We start from the raw sequence: 22628 nt of genomic DNA, 5'->3' as shown, positions 1-22628 counted from the left end.
CAGAGTCTCACTCTCTTGCCCAGGCTGGAGTGCAGTGGCACAATCTCAGCTCATTGCACCCTTCACTTCCCAGGTTCAAGTGATTCACTTTACTCAGCCTCCTGAGTAGCTGGAATTACAGGCACACACCACCATATCTGTCTAATTTTTGCATATTTTGTAGAGATGGGCTTTCACCATGTTGACCAAGCTGGTCTCAAATTCCCGACCTCAAGGGATCTACCTGCTTCAGCCTCCCAAAGTGCTTGGATTACAGGCTTGAGCCTCGGTGCCCGGCTCCCTCCCAGTAACCCCCAGTGCCATTCTTGACAATGGAAAAAGTCTCCAGACATCGTCAAATGTCCCCTTGGGAGCAAAACTGCCTCCGTTTGAGAACCATGCGTTTAGGTCTGTGTGTAACTGAACCAGGTGCTGGGAACTGGCTGGGAACTGCCCTGTTTGACTTAGACCAGGGAATGGCGAACTGCAGAACAGGGGTCAAATCTCACCCGTCAGCTGTCTTGGCATAGCCTGCAAGCTAAATATGTTATTTACAGCTTTAATGATTATATAAGCACCTGTATAATATTAATTTTTGTCTCCTAGCCTGCAGAAACCTAAGATATTTACTACATGGTCCTTTAAGAAAAAGTTTGTCAACCCATAGGTTAGATTAACACCAGTCATTCTCAGTCCTCACCTTTATGAGCCATGAAATGAAATCCATGATTCGGTAACCTACATATAGACGTAATTAAAGGCAAATCAGCATAGTGCTCTGTCATAGGGAGGAAAAATAATTCAAAGTAAAGGGATACCTTAACAAGTATATCTAGAAGGCCGAGTGAAGTGGTCAGATACTCACTCCTGTATTTGGTCACTATGGATGTGTCAGCCACAGATGAAGACTGGTATAGCAGTGTTGCTACAAATTGGATTTCATATGCAGATGGGGCATTGTGGATGTAATTTTCAAAAAGGATCAACAACTTTTTTTTTTTAAATAGAGAACAGAGTCTCACTCTGTCACCCAGGCTGAAGTGCAGTGGTGCGATCTTGGCTTACTGCAACCTCTGCCTCCCGGGTTCAAGCAAATCTCCTGCCTCTGCTTCCCAAGTAGCTGGGACTACTGGTGTACGGCGCCATGCCCAGCTAATTTCTTTTGTATTTTAGTAGAGTTGGGGTTTCACCGTGTTGCCCAGGCTGGCCTCAAAGCTCAGGCAGTCCGCCCGCCTCAGCCTCCCAAAGTGCTAGGATTACAGGCGCGAGCCACCGCGCCTGGCTGATCAACCACTTTTTAGATAAGTTTCATCAAAGTCAGCTCTCCACCTTAGTAGCTGCAATTCTGGAACATGCCCAGTATGTGAAATCATTGCCCTTCTCCCAATTTTTTAGTGGATGTTTTAAGATTGTCTTTCTGCTTGGATCACTGTAAGTGGGTTCCTGGCCTCTGTGAATATCCAGTGGGACAAAGTCATGCAGAATCTGGGCAATTCTTGATTGCTGTCGAACTGCCTCATGCTGCGCAGAAAACCTAGCAGAACTGGCTGCTCTCTAAAAGCCACCTGTGTTCCTCCCTCCACCCATTGTGATAATCAAAAATGCTACCCTCCCCAAAGACATTTACATCCCTACTGCCAAAGGCTGCAAATACGTGACTTTGCAGGGGGAAAGGAACTTTGCAGATGGGATTAAGGCAGGGCTCTCGAGGTGGGGGAATCATCCTGGATCATCCAGGTGGCCCTGATGTCATCACGTGGGTCCCTGTAGAGGGAGACAGGAAGTCAGGGGTAAGAGAAGCTGCCCGGGTATTTACTGGCTTAGAAGAGAGAATGACTGCATGCTGAGGAATGCAGGTGATCTCTAGAAAACGGGAAAGGAAACAGACTCTTTCCTGAAGACTCAGAAGGAACACAGCCCTGCTGACACTTCATGGTTTTTTGGTTTTTGTTTTAACTTTTAAGTTCGGGGTGTATGTGCAGGTTTGTTACCATATGTAACCCTGATTCATGCTGGTTTGTTGCACAGATTATTTCATCACCCAGATATTAAGCCCAATATCCATTCGTTATTTTCCTGATCCTCTCCTTCCTCCCTTACTCTTCACAGTCTGGCCTCAGTGTGTGTTGTTCCCCTAGTGACACTTTGATTTTAGACTTCTGACCTCTAGGACTATTAAAAAAAAATAAGTATGTGTTGTTTTAAGCGGCTAAGTTTGTGGTAATTCGTTCCAGCAGCATAGGAAGCTGACACGCCATCCCTTAGAGGAGCCCCTGTCCTGGGAGAGCCCCAGTCTGAGCCGATCAAATCCCACCTGCAGATAGACCTGGGTTCCAAGCCACATTGTGGGTGGCCAGCGTTGGAGGATAGGCGGAGGATGTGGAGGAATCGGCCACGTGGTCACCAGGCAAGACACTGGCTAAGCTTAACTTGAGGAAACACTGTAACACCATGCCGTTAAAGCAGCCCATGTTAGATTTATAACACTGCCTGGCAAACATTTCCCTCTGTGCCTACCCAAGGTACCCTTCTTGTGCTGATAAAGTCCAAGATTCTGAAGATTTTAGAGTATTTGTCTTCGACAGGCACAGCTCCTTTCCTGAACTCCTAGGGGTCTGATTGAGTAGCATCTGAGAGTGATTATGAAGTTCTCCCAGAGAAAAGGGGGAAATATCCCCCCAGGGGCTCAAAGGGGTATATAAGTACCTGCTCTTTTAAAGGAGAGTTTTACGGTTACAAAATTGCAGGCTGCGCTATGTAATTTCAGCAAAGGATATTCGGGGTTTGTTCAGAAGAGGCATTGAGATCAAATAATCCATTTATCAAGGTGCCTTTTGTTTCAAGAAAAAAGAAACAACGAGCCATATTTAGCAAAGAGAGAGAGACATTCTGTATCTGGGAATGTTAATAAATCACCAGCGGAGAGAGGAAAAAATATTCAGGCTGGCTTGTGTTTCAAGTAAGCTGCAGTGACTTGGAAGGAAAATCCAATCAGGGCTCTCCTTGAGGCGTATGGAGAAAGGCAAGTCCTGTTTTGCAGGTGTCTGATATCATCTGCGTAAACTGGAGATGTCTGATGCAGCAGTCGCCTCTGAAGTCCTGAAAAGAGCCAGTGGTGTTCCTCATCACCCAATGTGTTTCCCGTATGGATATCAGCCTTCCTTTCACCCCGCCTATCTGTAGTTTTACTTGTTGCTGTAACTGATCAACATATTTGAAATAATGGTGGTGATTATGATAATAGCAACAGCAGCTCGAATCCTTCAGCATGCTGAGTGCTCAGTATATTGCTTTAAGCAAAGGGTCAGTAAATTCTGAGGCTCAAGAGTTTAAGTTTTTTTTTCAAAAAAGCAAAAACAAAATCCTCATCTGGGAAGCTGTGTGACAAGGATTCATTGTTGAACTTTGCATGACTCCAGGAACTCTTAACCACTGTGATACATTTCTTCTTTCTGGGCTGGGGAAGGCTTTGATTAAAATTCTCCCTCTGTTTCTTCCTATGTATGTAACATCTAACAAACTACCTCAGGCTTTCTGTGTGAATCAAGTGAGATCAGGCTTTGTCAGCCTCAGTGCTATGGACATTGTAGGCTGGATAATTATTTGTGGTAGGGGCACTGTCTTGTATGTTATAAGATGTTTAGAACCATCCGTGGCTCCTACCGACGAGATGTCAGTAACAGCCTTCTCTCACTTCTGATAACCAAAAGACGTCTGCGGACGTCTCCAAGGGTTTCTCAGGAAAAATCACCCTTTCCTGGGGAACCCTGACTTAGATGCTGTTCTTAAAAGTCTGTTGCACACCCTCAAACAATTCCACTTGTGCCTTTGGATAATTTCAGGGGATGTTATCTTTATTTTTATTCAATTCAAGAGGAAAGCAGGACCTAGTATTTTTACCAAGGCACATGTGTGGGGATCCACTGCCTCCCCATTTAGAGTAGCACATGGCCTCATCCCATCTGCCTGGATGGTCTTCCCACTCCCCACATACCAGGCTCCCGAGCTTTCCCTCCACCAATCTCTTGGTTATATTGTTCTTCATCCCAGATTCCTGCCACACTCCATTCTGTCCCCCCAGGTCTCACCCATCCTTTATGTCCCAGCCCAGAAATCATCAGCTCTAAAGAATGCATCCCTGGTCAGCGCGTCTGGAAGTGAACACTGTGATGAAGGCAATGCATCATGTTAGCGGGGAGGCTTGTTCTCCCAGTGTTAATCCTGTCCGGGCGCTGAGTGACGTGGCCAGCTCCTGTGTCCACTATCTCAGCATCTCAAAAACACAATTTCCGGCAGCAGCTTTGTGGTAGAGTTCTCTGATGAACAACCGATGGAGGACGCAATATCCCCAGCACTGACAGGCAAGTACAGATAAAGAAAATGGATAAACAGGAGGGGAGACAGCAATGGATGTGCTGTCTGCGTGGAGGCCAGATAGGCAGGTGCAGCTGTCAGCTGCTCCCCAGCCTCCCTCCCGTGGCCGTAGGAAACCGGCATTGGACTTTTCCAGGGCTATTGTGTCAGGTCAATAAAAATGACTCAATTATCCTATCTTTCTGGGAGATGTTGGGGCAAGCAGATAAAGTGGAGTAAGAGGGGAGACATTTGTCAGAGCTCACAATGGCATGGCAGTCCTGGAATTGTTTCCTTGCCGTCAGGAGATAACATTTCCAAGAGAAAATGCACAGCAAAGGCTGGCAACCACCTCTTATTCCTTAATCTGCTGTCTCTGGGCTTTCCAAGATGAGAGGTGAGTTTAGGGGCACACACAGTGTTATAGCCTTCGAGGGTGCAGATGGACCCTGCAGAGCTTTGTGGGGGACCCGTTCATGTGAGCGTCTCTGTGTTTGGCTCTTGGGGATACCTGGATGTGGCACGAAATCACCTGTTCAACCAAATGAGAAAGTGGGAATTTGCTGCTTGTTTGAATTATTCTGAGTCTGAGAGAAAATCTCATTTTGCTGCTGCAATGTCTTCAGCACCTAACACTTGATCATCTCCCCACTTAAAGAAATGGCAAACAGGCTCAGAGCTATAGACAGGCAGCAAGTAGGGGAGCTTGGTTTCTTATTTACCGTAAGATTATTTAAACAAAATTATTCATATTAGTACATTATTAATTTCTATTTTAATCAATAAAGTTATCAATTCTTAGTAAGCTCCTGGACTGACAGTGCATACATTATCTGGCTCATGTCATGAGAGTGATGGATGTGTGAAGTTTAGGAAACATCATCCTCTGTTGAAAGCTCTGTGTACAGAGAGCTGCGCCAGGCAGTCAAGGGCATGTATGTACTCAAGAAGTTCTTGATCAATTCTCAGCAGCCCCATGGACAGTTCCTAGTGCATTATTTTACTGGGGAGAGGAATAATTGCTCTTATCTTCTGCAACAATTGTTATTTTACTTCTGGGTGACCATAAGCTCTAAAAGTAGGCAAATGTGAGGCAAAGAAGGTGCTTCCATGCATGTGATGTTTCTTCGACACATCTGATGTACTGACACTGAATGGCTGCAGAGTCGCCATCCCTGGTATTGGACACCAGAATGTCCATGGACATTGGCTCCAGTTCTTCCTACCACACGTGAGAAGTTCTGCCTTCCAATGAATGGTGTCTACATTCTCTCTCATCATGTCTTGAGTCATGGCTTCTTCCTCCATCCAGCTTGCTTAATGTTTGGGCTATTGATCAAACATCATGCATTCCTCAAGCGTTGACTGAGTAGTCACTGGGTCACATGGTATCTAAGAGAGGAGGGTACCCTGGTGGATAAAAACAGTGTCCTTTTTCTCACGAAGCTTCCACTCTCTTCGGGAAGCTGGTCATTAACCAAACCTGCACACAGATAAATATAAAATGACAGCTGTGTGAAAAGATATAAAATAGAGGTGCATGGTGTTTGAGGAGGGGCACTGGACCTAAGGGTGTAGATAAGGGTGTAGATACAGCAGATGGGGTGCCATCGTATGATCACTCTTCCACTGTTACAATTATTATGCTATGTGTGGAAGTCAGGAAGGCTTCCTATTAATAAAAGAGGTGAGGTGGATCTGGGAGTTGAATGGAAATTAATTAGGCAGAAGGAGTGGCCATGTGTGGGACCCTAGATATATGAAGGAGCAAGATCTATTTAAACTTCAATAATAATTTTAAAAATCAGGAACAAGGATGTATTAAGATATAATTAAGATATAACCCCACTTGTACCCTTATTATGAGTCGGGTGCTTGTTAAAAACTTTGTAGGCATCATCTCCATGAACCCTCATGTACCTGGCAGGTGGTGAATAGTGAGAGGTAAGCCCTGTTGCTGAGTGGACCGGAACCTCTGGAACCAGACAGCCAGGCATGAGTTTCAGCTGCATCACTTACACCCAGGAGATCTTGGGCAACACGACTTACCTTCTCCATTCCTTGATTTCCTCTCCTATAAAAAGTGGGCATCATGATACTTACCCCACAGGATTGTTGTGAAGAACTAACTGAGATTCCACAGGTAAGCATTTAAAAGCTTACCTAGAATACGGTGATATGGTTTGGCCACATCCCCACCCAAATCTCATCTGGAATTGTATCTCCTGTAATCTCCACTTATTGTGCGAGGAAACTGGTGGGAGGTAATTGAATCATGGGGGCAGGCTTTGGTGCTGTTCTTGTGATAGTGAATAAATCTCATGAGATCTGATGGTTTTATAAAGGGGAATTCCCCTACATATGCTCTCTTGCCTGCCACCGTGTAAGATGTGCCTTTACTCCTCCTTCACCTTCCGCCATAATTGTGAGGGCTCCCCAGCCATGTGGAACTGTGAGTCCATTAAACCTCTTTTTCATTTATAAATTATCCAGTTTTGGGTATTTCTTCATAGCAGTGTGAAATGGACTGATACACATAGTCAATTATTGATAACTGCTGGCTCTTCTATCAGGGGTTGTTTCATGATGAAACACCCTAAAATGTAGAGGCTCAGATCATGTACAAGGCCTCTTGAGCCTCGGGACTTATGATCTTGGCTGGGCTTGCTCACTTGTGTGGGGCCGGGCATGGGCTGCCTGATGCAGGATGGCCTCAGCTGGGATCACACCTCTCCCCTCCATGTGGTCTCTCCTCCTCCAAGCTGGTCCAGGCTTCTTCTTCTTCCTGCTATTAGGCATCCAAAAGAGGCAGAGAGGATACGTTCAAGGCTTCTTGAGACCTGAGCCCAGAATAGGCACACTGTCACTTCTTCCATATTCTCTTGACCAAAACAAATCACAAGGCAGCCCAGATTCAAAGACTGGGGAAATTGACTCCACCTCTTGATGGGAGAACTGCAGTGTCTCATGCTAAGGGTGTAGATAAGGGTGTAGATACAGCAGATGGGGTACCATCTTATAATCACTCTTCCATTGTTACCTTTATTATGCTATGTATCTAGATCAACCAGTCTCAATCTCTCTCTCTCTCTCTCTCTCTCTCTCTCTCACACACACACACACACACACTCTGTCTCTCTCTTGCTCTCTCACTTTTTGTGGAAATTAAAGCCCCCTTAGCCACTGTACAAGGCCTTGCTCCTTTCTTTATGGTGTCTCTCTTCTTGACTCAAGTCAAATCTCATGAGCTGGAAGAATTCAGAATGAGGCTCAACAGGAAGGAATGAGGAGGCTTCACATCACTCCATCCCTTCTCATTTTTCCTCATGTGAAGGATAAAGAGTGACCTGCTCAAAGAATGGAAGACCCCTAAGACAGAAGGCGAGACCACAAGCGCACTCTGTCTGTATTTTATAGAAAATAAACTCAGCATTTGCTTAAAGCAAATGGTTTTCCTTTAGACATTTTTCCAGTTAAGAAAAGGAATCTTTCTGTGTAGGAAGAATGAAGAATGACAAGACCACTTGTTGACAAATGCTTCCTGTTGGTGGGTGCCCCGCTGCAGAGGGGTCTGGAATCCTGAGCCCTGCGCTTTCACAGAGTTCTTGGCTCACAACCTTCCCCAAACAGATGAGTCTCTAAGTCCCTGCACTTCAAGATTTAAGAGCATTTTTTTTTGGATTGGGATAAATACCTCAAAATAAAAGCATCAGATGTGGCAATTCTTCTGTTGGCTTTTATGGAATATTACAAGTTGTCTAAATAGTCCATGTTTAAGGACGGAGAGCCAGAACTCTTTCTGGAATGTCGTATACCTCAGCAGGGTCTTTTGAGCACGTTTTAAGCAGATTCTGAAATTAGGGAGTTAAAATGGGAGCTCTGAGCCATCCCTAAAGAGAGGGAGGCGAATGTGCCCTTGTTGCTGGTGACCCCAGAACAAGGCCTCTGGGCTGAGAACAGGAGAGAACGTTTTCTTTGAAAAGCCATCTTGACAATCCAAGTCCGTTTGGCTGCAGCACCAAAGGCAGCTTTGATCTGCTCGCCAGTGTCCCTGCCGGGAACAGGATTAGGGTCCTTCCAGAGGACAGCAGAGCTGGGCTGCCCCATATGCTGGCGGGTTGCACAGGCTGCACTGACAGGAAGGGACTGGAGGGAAGGCTGTAGAGAAGGACAGAGACACCTCCCATCTCCTCTCTCAACATGCGAAGGCAGGCTTGTTTGGGTTTTCTGCTGGTTTTAAAACACAGAAGCAAGGAGATGGGCTTTCTTGGGTTTGGGAAGTTAGCAACTGGGGCAATGGATGTTTTTGCGTTGTGAGGGTGTAGCATGTTCTTAGCTATGCCCTCATCATGTGGCATAAGCGCATGGAGGATCTTCGCAAAGAAAATATTCAAACAGCAAGGAGGCTGCTGGCGGTCCTTCGGTTCATGTCAGGGATGGTTCAAAAAACCTGGGAAGCGAGGGGTGACATGCCGCACTTTCCTACTTTGGGGTTGAGCCTATGACCCCCCCAGTATTCAGCAACTTAGCTGGCTGATTCTTCTAAATCAGGAATCTCAAACTCAAAGCACCTGTGGGACAAGGAGGCAGCTGCATGGAGCACGGTGGGCTGAGGGTGGGATGACGGTGGCACCGGGGCTGCAAGTCACCTCCTCTCATCATCGCCACGTGGGGAGAAAGCCCGAGTGTTGCGGGTTCCTCCCATGTTCAAAGACAGGCTGGAAACCCAGAGACTGAGTTTCACTTTATAAATTTCTTTTTTAAAAAAACACTGTGGGCCAAGCAAAACCCATCTGCAGGCTCAGTGGAGCTCCAGAGTGAGCAGTCTGCGATGTCAGGTCAGATCACGTGCAGAGCCCAGGGCCATGTGGTTTACGCCCCAGTCAGTATCACCACTCCCCGTACGGAATCTCAGTAGGGGGCCAGAGAGACCCGAGCCTTGGAACTGGGCTCCCACCCAGTGGAGACAGGGTAGCTTGCTGATTCGTTCTGCTGATTCATTTCACCTGGAAGAGTTAATAATGAATACTTTCCCCCTAGCTGAGAAAGAAGAAGATGATGGCAAGATAGTGTCTTTGGTGATCAATTACTAAAAGTCACTCTCCCCCCAGATGAGTCAAGATTATCCAAGAATCTGACGAATTTGGGAATAATAATATGGCGGGGCGCCGACTCATCATTTTTGAGTAACATGAGAAAAATGGCTTATCTCATTACAATTTTTTCCGACAAATGAATAAATATAAACAGGCAAAATCTCTAAGGGAGAGATGAGGAATTTAAAGAAAAGACCAAGGTATCTTGCTTACATTTTATTTATTTCAATGAAACAGTTTTATTTTGACACAGAGTCTTAAAAAAGAGTTGCAAAAATAGTAAAAGGAATTTTCATATACTTTTCACTTGGGTTCCTCAAATGGTGAGATTTTACTGTATTTCCTTTCACCTGAGTTCCCCTCCACCCCAAGCTGTTTGAGAATAAATTGCAAGCAAACATAATGTCACTTTATCACTAGTTCTGAATACATATATTTTCAAAATAAAGATGTTCTCTTATATAAGTTCAGTACAGTTATCAAAATGAAGAAATTAACATTGATACAAAACTATTAGCTATTTTAGAGACTTGCAAATCTTGTCAGTGGTCTGAAAAATGTTCTTCATAGGAAAATAAAATTTCCCATCATGTGTTGCCTTCAGTTTTGTGTATCTTTAGACATCTTTTTATCCACAAATCTGGAACAGTTCCTTCAACTTTCCTCTTAATTCATGACCTCAGTATTTTTGGTGGGTATAGACCAATTGCTTCATAGAATGTACCTTGGACATTTCCCCATGATTAGATGCAAATCATGCAAATTTTTGCCAAAATACCAGAGAATCAATGTTGTGTTCTTCTCCATATGTGCTTGTCAGGGGACAGTTATATGTGGCCCCATTGCTAGCGATGTCAGTTTTGATCACTTGGCTAAAGCACTGGCCACCAGGTTTCTCCACCAAAACCTACTGGCGTTTCCTTTGCATTCAGTCAACAACTTGGGGCTAAATTGTTGGAAGACAATTTAAGATGATGTGAATCTCCTGTTATTCATGAAACTTTCACCAGCTGGTTTTAGCACCCACTTGTGATCTTTACCTGAATCAATCACTACTGTGAATGTTGTCAGTGATCCCTTTGGATAATACCATAAGGGAAAACGGTCCCTCCAAGGCCGGGCACAGTGGCTCACTCCTGCAATCCCAGCACTTTGGGAGGCTGAGGCAGGTGGATCACCTGAGGTCAGGAGGTTGAGACCAGCCTGGCCAACATCGTGAAACCCCATCTCTACTAAAAATACAAAAAAAATTAGCCGGGTGTGGTGGCACATGCCTGTAATCCCAGGTACTTGGGAGGCTGAGGCAGGAAAATCACTTCAATCTGGGAGGTGGAGGTTGCAGTGAGCCGAGATTGCACCACTGCACTCCAGCCTAGGCAACAAGAATGAGACTCTGTCTCAAAACAAACAAAAAACTGTCCCTCTCATCTGACTTTATGACATTATCATCGAGTCACAGATTCTTATTTCATTTAATGGCTTACAATTTTTAACATCATTATTTATTCTGATGCTCAAATTATCTCAATTTGTCCAGTGCTGCTGCTCCTGCATCCTTTGGACATATTCTTATTCTATGGACTCTTCATCCTTTTTGGACACAATAAGATAGGTGTTCAAGGTTTTTCTTGTGTTGGTAATGAGAGAATTTTCCAAGCAGTCCTGGTTCCTTTTAGTGAAGAATGGTATTTAGAAACCAATATCTGGGTGCTAGATATGCATACTGGTCTTAGGGTGTCACTGAGGACAGAGCTAGGAACACATCTATGTACATATGCACACATACATGTGTATACACAATCTACGTCTATTTATCTGTGTATAAATTATAAACTGGAGTTCATGTACGCCAATCCTGTTCTAACCCACTGTGGGTTTCATTTTGGCCTTAGCCCTTTCTGTACTTGTAACCCCTTCCCTGACAATGATAAACAGGCTTCCAGGTTCACAGTATATTTCTTATCTTCTTGATGTACAGAAATGTACAGAAAGTAGTTTCAGAGTTGGTCATTCATACTTTTGTCCAAAACAAATTTACTCACGATCATTCAGTATTTATCTCTGATTCTCTGTTGTCTTTAGGCTCAGGATTTATGGCCAAAATATGTGTCCAAAATTCCTTGGATAAGTTCTCCCTTACCCTCCTTCAGTATGGTTTTGATATTCATCTGAAATACAGTTAAGTTCATTTCTTTCCATTTGTAACCAATTCAGGGTTTTTACTCATCCTCGTGGACATTATTATCATATGTCAAACATTTACGTGATTCCAAAGTTCAGAACTATACCAAAAAGGCACACCCTCCATCTCTTCTCCCCATCATCAGCCCCCCTTTATTTCTGCCTGGGGCTGTTGATGACTAACCTCATAGGCTGTGATTTCTTTTCCTGTGTGTGCATGTGTGTTACATGAATGAGCAGACACACAGACATTTTCTTATCCCCCTGATATACCTTGGCTGTGTCCCCACCCAAATCTCACCTTGAATTATAATAATCCCCATGTGTCAAGGGCAGGACCAGGTGGAGACAATGGAATCATGGGGGTAGTTTCCCCTATATTGTTCTCAGGGTAGTGAATACGTCTCACGAGATCTAACAGTTTTGTAAATGGGAGTGCCCCTGCACACAGTGTCTTGCCTGCCACTGTGTAAGACATCCCTTTGTTCTTCCTTTGCCTTCCGCCATGATTTTGAGGCCCCTGCCAGCCATGTGGAACTGTGAGTCCATTAAACCTCTTTCTTTTTAAAATTACCCATTCTAGGGTATATCTTTATTAACAGTGTGAAAACAGGCTAATGCCCTCCCCTTCTTTCTTAGCAGAAGTTAGTGTACTCAGATAGCCTTCTGCACTGTGCCTTTTCACTTAGCAGTACATTTTTGAAAGCACTCCATATTGCTTCATACAGATCATACTCCTACTTTTATTGCAGCTCATGCTACTCCACTGTGTGAATTTACTGTAGTTTATTCAACCATTTTTCTACATAAGGGTATGTAGGTTGTGCCAAAATATCTTGCGTTTAAAACCAATGTTGCAATAAATGATCTTGTGTGTGTGTGTTTTCTAATTGCCAGAGGTTTATCTTCAGAGTAGATTCCTAGAAGTGACACGAAAGAGTCAAAGAAAAATGCAAATGTAATGCCAGTTTCTCTTCCAGAAAGGCTGTAGCACTTTTCATTCTCAGCAGCAATATGCTAAGAGTGCCTCTTACCTGACGACTTTCCAGCAGTGTGTTACACTTGGTAATTTTTGTCAGTCTTGTAGGTGAGAAGTGGTATTTGTTTGCAGTTTTCATTTGTATTTCTCTGTGCATGAGGCTCAGTAGTTTTAAATATATATAAAAACAATTTTAACATATTTTTGTGGATGTCCATATCATTTACCCATTTCTCTCTCAATTTTTAAAAATCTTTTTTCTCAAATTTCAAGATCTCTATATTAGGGCCATTAGCCCTTGTAATGTGATGTATGTGCTGCAAATATTTACCCCTAGCTTGTCATTTTCCTTTTGACTTTATGGTATTTTTGTAATGCAAATATTATAAAAATTATATAGGCAAATTTATTACTTTTAAAATTGCATTTAGATTTTGAGTCATCATTGTGAAGCTCTTCCTACACCCAGGTTATAGAGGAATTCATCCATGTTTTCTTTAGTGCTTAAAAGAAGTAACTTCTTTGATTTATATTCCAGATCCATTTGAAGTTTAATCTTCTGTATGGTGTGGGTGTGGATCTACCTTTTTCTTAATGGCTGCACACTTGTCCCAGCATCAATGATTTAACTTTCAACATTTGCAGCAGCTGCAGTGGCTCATGCCTGTAATCCCAACACTTTAGGAGGCTGAGGCGGGAAGATTGCTTGAGCCCAAGCGTTTGAGACTAGCCTGGGCAAAATAGTGAGACTCCCATTTCTATTTTTAAGAATTATAAAGAAGGAAAAAAGGTCTATGTTTACCTCAGCATTTGAGATGCTACCTTTATCACTGACTAAACTTCCCTATGTTCTTAGGTTTATTTATGGACTTTGTTCATTGGCCTGTTTTGCTATTCATGTACCACTGCCATTCAGTACATTTTAAACTCATGCAGATCACTAATAAAATACCCATTTTACTCCTATAGGTAATTTACCAGCATTCTGTTAAGTTGAACTCTGTGAAATTGCCACCATCCAACGTATCTTACTCTACCAAATTCTTGTTTTCATATGTTTCAACCTAATATAAGTTTATGCATAATTCATGGCCCATGTAGAATCATTTAATAACTTATTCCAGAAAGAATATAAAACTTCTAGCCAAGTGGACTTCAGAATTTCTCTCATTTCTAAATGGCTTACAGACCTAATAGCTAATAAGGAGCCCATGAATAATCCTGTCTTTGTCTTTTGCTTTTCTTTCTTTTTTCCCCTTTTAGTGATAGAGGGTCACGGGGTCACAGATAACATTCCGAGATTCTCCTCGCTGCCACCTTACCTCCCTGTGAGCTACCACGTCCTCAGAGCAGAGACCTCCTTCTTCCTGAAGGAAGCCAGCCAGGACCTGCTGCGGAACTCCAGCCTGCGGGCCCGGGTGGAATCCTTCTTCACCTACAAAACCAAGCAGCCCCCAGTACTGAATGCCAGCTATGGACCCTTTTCCGTGGAAAAGGTTGTGCCTCTGGACTTGATGCTGACTTCAAACTTTTTAGGTCCAACCAGTAAGTTTAGCTTTGACTGGAAACTGAAAGCCCACATCCTGCGGGATCGAGTGTACCTGAGCCGCCCCAAAGTGCAGGTTCTGTTCCACGTGGTGGGCAGGGACTGGGACGACCGCAGCGCCGGGGACAAGCTGCCGTGCCTGAGGGTCTTTGCCTTCCGAGAGACCAGAGAGGTGCGGGGCAGCTGCCGGCTGCAGGGGGACCTGGGGCTGTGTGTGGCCGAGCTGGAGCTCCTGTCCAGCTGGTTCAGCGCCCCGACGGCGGTGGCCGGGAGGAGGAGGCCCGTGGACCAGCCGGAGGGGACCCCTGTGGAGCTCTACTACACCGTGCACCCAGGAAACGAGCGAGGCAACTGTGCCGGGGGTGACCTCAGGAAGGGCAATGCCATCCGTCCAGGAAAGGACACACTGGAGGAACCCACGTCCCACCTGCAGAGGATCGGCACCGTCCGCCTTCACCGGGCTCAGGACAGCGCCCAGCTCAGCGAGCTGCGTTTGGATGGTAACGTGGCCATCTGGCTGCCTTCCAGGCCGGTTAAGCAGGGAGACGTGGTCACGGCCTATGTCACCACCTCCAGCAATTCCTCCGTGGACTTCTTCATCTTGAGGTAGGTGCCTGTGCCCGTGCCTGTCCCCGCTCATCTTTGGCATGCCTGGTGTGAGACTGGGTTCCACGCTGGGCAGGTAGGCGTTCAGGAAGCGTCGATTTTCACGACCTTTGGCAGATAGATATTCAGGAAGCATCGATTTTTCCTACCTTCAGGGGCCTGTGAGCATTAGCAGGGGACGCCTGGTTATGCACGTGCCCAGGTGCTCTCTACAGCCCTCCTTACACCGTGGGTTATGGAGGGAAGAAGAGGCAAAGGGCGGGCAGAATGCATATCCAAAAGGAGCAAGACGAGCATAATCCTCCCTCTAGACCTTCCTTTATCCTCACACCTGGAGACTGCTTCTGCTGTGGTGGCTTTGATGAGATACCGTTTGAGTTGCATGATTGAAAGTCCGTGTTCAGGAAGCCCAAGAAAAGGCAGAGGAGGGATGATGTGTCACCTTGGGTGTATATATGAAAAGAGCCAAGCATAGAACCCTTTTTCTTAATGAGGTGGGGTTAACAGTTGCCAGTTAGTGTCTGGGAGGCCTAAGTGCATGGGTGTAGCTTAGCAATAATTAAGCCAACGTGCCCAGCATTAAACTCTTCAGCAAAGGTATTCCATCTTGTAAAACAAATAAACAAAACAGGGGAATAATCCACCCACTTTCACCACTGCGGGTTCAACAGACAGCAGCAGCAAAGCTGTAACAGGGCTGCTCCTCACTGCGTAATGATTCTAAAATTTGGTACAGGAGCACATATTTCCTGAGGATAATTAATACTGGGGTAAAATTCACTTAAACCAAATCCTCTTAAAATGTGAACTAGAATGTCATAATAATGAAAAAGTTGTTTGTTTGAAATGTGTTTTAAAAATAAACGGAATAAAGAAAAGGTTTTTTTTTTTTTTTCTCTTGCAGTTAAGGAGGTAGGTAGTAATTGGAGCTATGCTTTGGTTCTTGCTAGAATATAGCCTTAATCACATTTTGAATGAGTTGCCTCAAAAAATATGTGCAAGCTAGAATGCTAGCATATCGTACCATACTTCATTTCTGTTTATCTTTTGTCATATGACTATAAGGATGCTTCTTTTAATGTTTTTTTTTGTTTGTTTGTTTCGCTTGTTTTTGTTTCTTCATTTACAAAAAGGTTCATAGATTTCCATTAGTTTCTCATCTTACTCCTTCAGATTCAAATATTTGTCTTCTGAAGACATCTTGTCATTACCTTTGTTTTTCCTTTCGATTTTTAAGTGGACAAATTTTGCAGATCCTCCATTGCCAGTGTTTTTTGGACGTGCTTGGAGGACTGTTATGACATCCCTTTCAGCAACATCATGAAATTCTACCTCTGTTATGAGATTTACTGTACAAGGGATTCTCATTGTGTTTGCATTGTGAACCTTGGTGATCTGTGAGGGACTTGCTGACATCATGGCGGGGAGGGACGGGTCTCGCTGTCAGTGAATCAGCGGCTTATTGAAAGTATCAAGACATTGTCACTGAGGGGCCAGGAGAGCCAATATTCAGATAAAAGGGTCTGGATATTGGGTTTGCTTCTGCCTAGCTTGGATTCAGAGAGGTACTGCTCTGGGAAGTCTGAGTTTAATTTTTAGTGAGTCCCTTTGCTCCCTGGGTTTCAGATCAATCATGAAATAACTGCATCTATCCCTGGCTTTTGGAAGCTGGAGACAGAAAGACCAGGAAGCCTATGGCATGCTAACTAGTTGTAAAATTTTAAAGTGATCATCTTCCCCCTTGCACTTGGTTACCTTCCATCTTCAGAAAATGCAGGCTCCGGTGTCACCAGGGGGAGCGTGAGCCAAGCCATCTGGGTCCCTAGGTCTAAGGTGCACAACCTTCCAGCTGTACCTGAAAGGGGTGCGTTAACCAGGCTCTTCAGAGAGGAGCATCTGTTTTCTGAATTTTTCATCACAAAGATAGGCCCGGTGGTGGTAAACAAATGTCTTGCAACCAGCTGACCTCAATTCTGATCCTCTCTCTTCTACTTACAGACTAATCTCTGCGTGCCTCAGTTTCCTCCTCTCTAAAGCATTTGTAATCATAGTACCTGCCCCCATGGGGTTGTGAGGATTCAGTGGGCTAATATTTATTTGCAAGTTGCTCATAACAGTGTCTGGTGCACTGAAAGCTCTCTGTCAATATTGAATATTACTAACAGGGCTGTTTTTAAGCGTCCATCAAACCTTCAATAAGCACTGAATTCTCCCTTCGCAGTAAAAGTACGTTGTGTGTTGTGTTAAACAACTCCCAAGTTTATTCTCAAAACTGTATTATTCCCATTGTTCTGTGATTTTGTTTAAAGAGCGGTGTCTTTGTGTAATGACAGGAACACTTGCAGCACAGAGGGTACCGATGGCATGGTTCTGGGCTGTGAGACTTAGTCACATTAAATGGCACTGCTTGATGTGATCAAGGGCAGCAGCTGTTTTTCCTTCCTTCTGATCTTTCCAATCACAGATCAAAGTCCTGGGGAGAGAAGATCCACCTCACCCCTGTTCACCAAGATACGGCATGCGTTAAAGATTTCCTTACCTCAGATTTTAAATTTGAAGCAAATTTCCTAAGGGTTAAAAGCAATCGCTCATGAGAAAGTCTGAGCAGAAAACGTTCCCCAAAACAGGTGCTAATGCATGTCCTTGTGGCTCAGGCATGTCGGAATTCAATGAATAGGGAACAAATAAATCATCTGGAGATCCATCTTGGAGGCTCATTCTTACTCTGAAGATGGAATTTCACTATTTAAAAGGGGACATTATGGATGGTATACACATTTTGGAGCCTCGGTTGAATTCGAGTTGCCAAAATGATCTGCAGGCAACAGTGTGTAAAATGGAATTTTGCTCTGTGTGGAGTCTCTCTGTTTCTCTCCTTCTCTTCATCCCTCTCTCTCTCCCATTCTCCAATTCTCCTGTTTCCCTGACATGATTGAAGGTACTTCTTTTAAAAAATTAAGCTCTTATGTTTTTAAATAATTATCAGTGTGTAAGACGTTACAAAAATAATACAGTGATTTCCCGTAGACCCTTCTCCCAGCTTCCACTGGTGGTAACACCTTATATAACCATAGTGCAATACTGACACCAGGAAACTGGCATTTGGTTAATAACATTAATAATGTTATTAACCAAACTAAAGCATGTTGAGATCAGAATATCGGTTTTAGGGCACCTTATCTCTTTCCAGCTTATCTGACTGAAGACATTTCCAAAGGCAAGGAAGTTCAGTTGGAATAATTAGTTCCTTAGAACACCTGCCTGAGTCTCTCTGAGTGTCCGTTAGGAAAAGATGGGCTCAGTTTGCTTCTCCTGCTTTTTTAGAGAGTACAGAGAACTTCCTTCCAGTGCAGAGATGCCATCTTTTCAGGCCCTCAGGTATGTTGTGTGTCTCTGTATCATCAACTCAATGTGCAGGTATCCAACCCTGGCCATCTGCCAGGCACTGTTCTACAGCAGTGAATGAAACAGACAAAACTCTCTGCCCCAGTGAAGCTTATGTTCTAGTAGGCAAGATAAAAATAATCAAAATGTGCATGCACGCCAAGAAGTGACAAGCTGAAGGATGCAGTTAGCTCAGCCTCCAAGGCTGCAGGCACGCCCTTCTTTCTGAATCTGGTTTTTGTCAAGGAACCAGTTGGTGTTTGGGCACCATCTGCCTTAAGGTGGACAACACCTGAGAGGCCTTCAAAGAGCTTAGCTGCAAGCCAGCAGGTAAAGACAGAGTCCCTTGAATTCCATCTGCATAAAATGAGCTTTATGAATGGCAGACTCTCCAGGATGGGCAGGAGCTCTTCCGTATGTTGGCTCACAGCCATGTACAGAGAGGAGCAGTGCTAGAGGCTAAGTGCCATGGAATTGCAGAGTGTACACAGCTTTGTGTCCTGTTGTCATTCACTTCTTCTAATGCTACAAGGAGAAGTCTTGTTCTCTGTTAGCATCCCTCTAACATTCTGAGAGTGCTACTAACCTTGCTTTTTTGGAACAAAGACAGGTCACTGTTTCCAAGCCTTCTCCTTTTCTAGCTGGAATTTTAAAACTTTCTTCTGTTTTCATTGTTTATATTTATAGTTACTTTCTTTTGATAGCCCAAATACAAAACAAACAGTGGTTTTTCATTTTCACCATGGATACAATATTTTTTTTCATTCACTTGGTAAATATTGTCTCAATTAATACGTATTGAGCCCTGTCCATTTGCCAGGCATTGTTCTACAGCATTGAATAAAACAGGCGAAATTCCCCGCCTGTGTGTAGCTTATGCCCTAATGGAGAAGGATAAACATAATCAAAAGTGGGCTAAGTGTGGTGGCTCGCACCTGTAATCCCAGCACTTTGGGAGGCCAAGGCTTGTGGATCAGCTGAGGTCAGGAGTTCAAGACCAGCCTGGCCAACATAGTGAAACCCCATCTCTACTACAAATACAAAAAAAAAAAAAAAATAGCTGGGCATGGTGGCGGCACCTGTAATCTCAGCTACTCAGGAGGCTAAGGCAGGAGAATGGCTTGAATCTGGGAGGCAGAGGTTGCAGTGAGCCAAGATCACACCACTGATCTCCAGCCTAGATGACAAGAGTAAAATTCTGTCTCAAAATAATCATCATAATAATAATCATCATCATCATATAAATTACCAAGTGAATATGATGGATAGTGATGAGTGGCTTAGGAAAAAAATTAACAAGGGAGGAAGAATGGAAGGGGCTGAGAATGCAATTTCAATAAGGTGACAGTCAAAGCAGGCTTTGCTGAAAAAGTGATAATTTGAATCAAGCATGGTCTTGGCAGGGAAACATGTGCAAAGGTCCTGGGGATGTTTGCTTGGTTTGTTTCAGTAACAGTGAAGAGACAAATGTGGCTGAAATAGAATGGAAGGTAGGAGATGTAGCGGGAGGTGAGCTCAGTGGGGAGCCAGGATTCATGTCACTCAGGTCTTTATGAGCCATTGTAAGGACTTGACTTTTGTTCCAGGTGAGATGGGGATGACTGGACAGCTTTGAATAAGGAATGTCATGATGTAACTTATTTTTATGTATAGCAGTAATCTAGGTGAGAGAAGAGAGAGACTTAGATCAGGATAGCAGCAGCAGAGGTGTGAATGAGTGTGCAGATTCTGGATTAATTTTAAAGCCAGGGTTGATAAGATTTGTGGGCACCCTTTTGTGAAGAAGACACAGAGCGTCAGGGTGTTGGGGATGAAGCTCAGAGCTGCCATTCCTGTGATGGAAAGCCAATGGAGAGGCAAGTTTACCCTTTCTAGATAATGCATTATAATTTTAATTTAATTTAAATGTGCTTTAATGCTTAAAATCATTGTTTCAAGGAAAAAATATTCAAGAAGCAAATAATATAAGAAGATGTACACAGATGTGGCAATAATAGTGAAGTTGGTATGAGTCCTGCCGAAGTTTGGGAACCAACACCTTATTTTTTCATGGCAGTAGCTTTAGGAGTACACGTGGTTTTTGGTTATAGAAATGAAGTACATGGTGGTGAAGTCTAGGATTGTCGTGCACCTGTCACCAAACTAGCATACATTATACCCAGTAGATAATTTTTCATCCTATAACTGCCTCTTGCCCTCTCCCCTTCCGAGTCTCTAATGTCCATTCTACCACTCCATATGCCCCTGTGTACCCATAGCTAATTGCAGAGATATGGAATCAACCTAAATGCCCATCAGCCAGTGAGTGGATAAAGAACATGTGGTGTATATATCATCCACCTCTCTCCAGCTGCCTTCACTATGGCTGCTGGTTAGATCACAGGAGACATCCACCCAGGACACAGAATGTGTGATCACCAAGGTCCACCGCTGGATCTTTTCTATTGAGAAATTCATGGGGGACATGCAGGGAGGCCTTGAATGGTCTCTCCTCAGGGTGAAACCCAAGGACTTGCCCCAGTCGCTCTTTGCACAATGGCGTCACTGACAAAGCTACAACATTTGGAGAGGGCCTGGACTTCTTGGAAATTTTTCTGGGACTAATAACATACATGGAAACTTGGCATGAACCTTCTTTGCAAGATCATTTTCACAAAGGACAGTCTTCTGTGAGCGAAAAGAAGCAGACTGGATTTTGTTTGCAACTCCGCAACGTGAGTTCAAAGGCAACACTTGCTTTATAATCAAATTGGTTCATGAGACTCAAAAGTCAAGGTGTGGAAGATGGAATCTTTGTTTCTTGTAGCTATAATGTTATTTTGGAAGCCTATTTTAGAAAATAAAAAGTAAGGCTGGGCACGATGACTCAGGCCTGCAGTCCTAGCACTTTGAGAGGCCAAGGTGGGTGGATCACAAGGTCAGAAGTTCGAGACCAGCCTCACCAAGATGGTGAAACCCCATTTCTACTAAAAATACAAAAATTAGCTAGGCACAGTGGTGGCTGCCTGTAATGCCAGCTACTTTTGAGGCCGAGGCAGGAGAATTGCATGAACCCAGGAGGCAGAGGTTGCAGTGAGCGGACATTGTGCCACTGCACTCTAGCCTGGGTAACAGCAGGACTCCATCTTGAAAAAGAAAAAGAAAATAATAATTACCGACATAAATGGAAAACAGATATGTAGATAGGTTTTACAAGTACTTATAAGTGTGTTGGCTCAAAAGACTAAGTCCTTTTTTTATCTCTCTATTCACTGCTATATCCCCAGCCCTTGGTGTATGACTTAGCACAAAATAAAGCCCCAGTAAACATTTATTGAATAAACGCAAAATCAAATGCCTAATATCAAACCTATTTCATAAACATTCCTTTTCATGGATCTTTTCTTTCATAACTAACTGAGTTTTATTGAAATACAGATCAGGATTCCTTAGAGAAAACACAGGCATCATTTACTTTTACAAGGATGTTTAAGATATATTGACAATGGAGGTCCTCAGTTCTGAAAATTCCCACTGCCATCTCAGTGTACCTCTGTGCCCCTGAACTCCTCAGGATGCTGAGGATGGTGTGACTTCCCCATGCTGCCTCCCAAACCCTAGCTTCCGCAAGCTCACAGAAGTACTCTGCTGTCAAAATCAGTGTGTGTTTGACTCAACTTGCGGGTTATAAGTAAGTAGGTTGGTCTTGACCCTGCAGGTGATTAAAGTGAAGAAGTAGGGTGTGGGGCGTGAACCTTTGGCTGGTAAGCAACAAAATCGATACCTAAAGAGCAAAGGTGGTGATCATTCATCCTCTCCAATTTAAAGTAAGCTCGCTTAATTGAAAAATGTGATTCATAGACATGGAAGGGATTTGTTCTCTACTTGTAACCAATTCTGAACCCTGCATAAGGGATGCTAAGAGAGTCATAAAGCATCATTCCTGACCGGGAGATTACACTCTGCTGCTAACATGAATTTATGCATAGTAAATAGATACATCCCCATGTCGCAATGCAACGAAAAGAGATGCTTAGCCTACGGACTGGCTTAGTCTATGCCGGGGTTTCTCAACCTCAATATCGGCGTTTGGGGCCAGATAATTCTTTTGTGTAGGGCTGCCTGGTGCACGGTAGGGTCCTGGGCAGATCCCTGGATTCTACTCAACAGATCAAGTCCAGGAGCACCTCCACCTCTGCTCCAGCTCTGACAACCCGAATCTCCAGGCATCGCCAGCTCCTCTCTGGAGGACAGAATCACCCTGGCTGACAGCATGAGCCTACACCCTTGATCTGCAGAGAATACAGATATCTGGATGGTCTGTAGCACGTGGGCCTTGTGATGGTCCTCAAACATAACTGAAAATACAACAGCAATCTACATTGCTGCTCTCTCCTTTGCTGGGTAGGTTTTGTATGTCAGGATTGATCATGGAGCTTTCAGGACATAAATCCTAAGAGATTTTTTTTTTAAGTAAAACACTGTGAAATAGGGAGGTAGTCCTTCCTCAAGAATAAAGACAGGA

At 43.9% G+C, this 22628-nt stretch overlaps 1 protein-coding gene across 1 annotated transcript in view; it reads left to right on the top strand.

The window, feature by feature from the left end:
• TMEM132C (transmembrane protein 132C) overlaps window positions 1-22628 on the top strand; it is a 429688-nt gene that overhangs the window by 136369 nt on the left and 270691 nt on the right. Inside the window, exon 2 of the mRNA XM_039472099.2 lies at window positions 13852-14740. Within this exon, the coding sequence (XP_039328033.1) occupies window positions 13852-14740 (889 nt within the window). The remainder of the gene's footprint in view (window positions 1-13851; window positions 14741-22628) is intronic.

Source organism: Saimiri boliviensis, chromosome 7, assembly GCF_048565385.1.
Source record: "Saimiri boliviensis isolate mSaiBol1 chromosome 7, mSaiBol1.pri, whole genome shotgun sequence".
Classification (NCBI taxonomy): Eukaryota; Metazoa; Chordata; class Mammalia; order Primates; family Cebidae; genus Saimiri; species Saimiri boliviensis.
The sequence above is the reverse complement of the archived record's forward strand: the minus strand, read 5'-3'. Positions and strand labels throughout refer to the sequence as shown.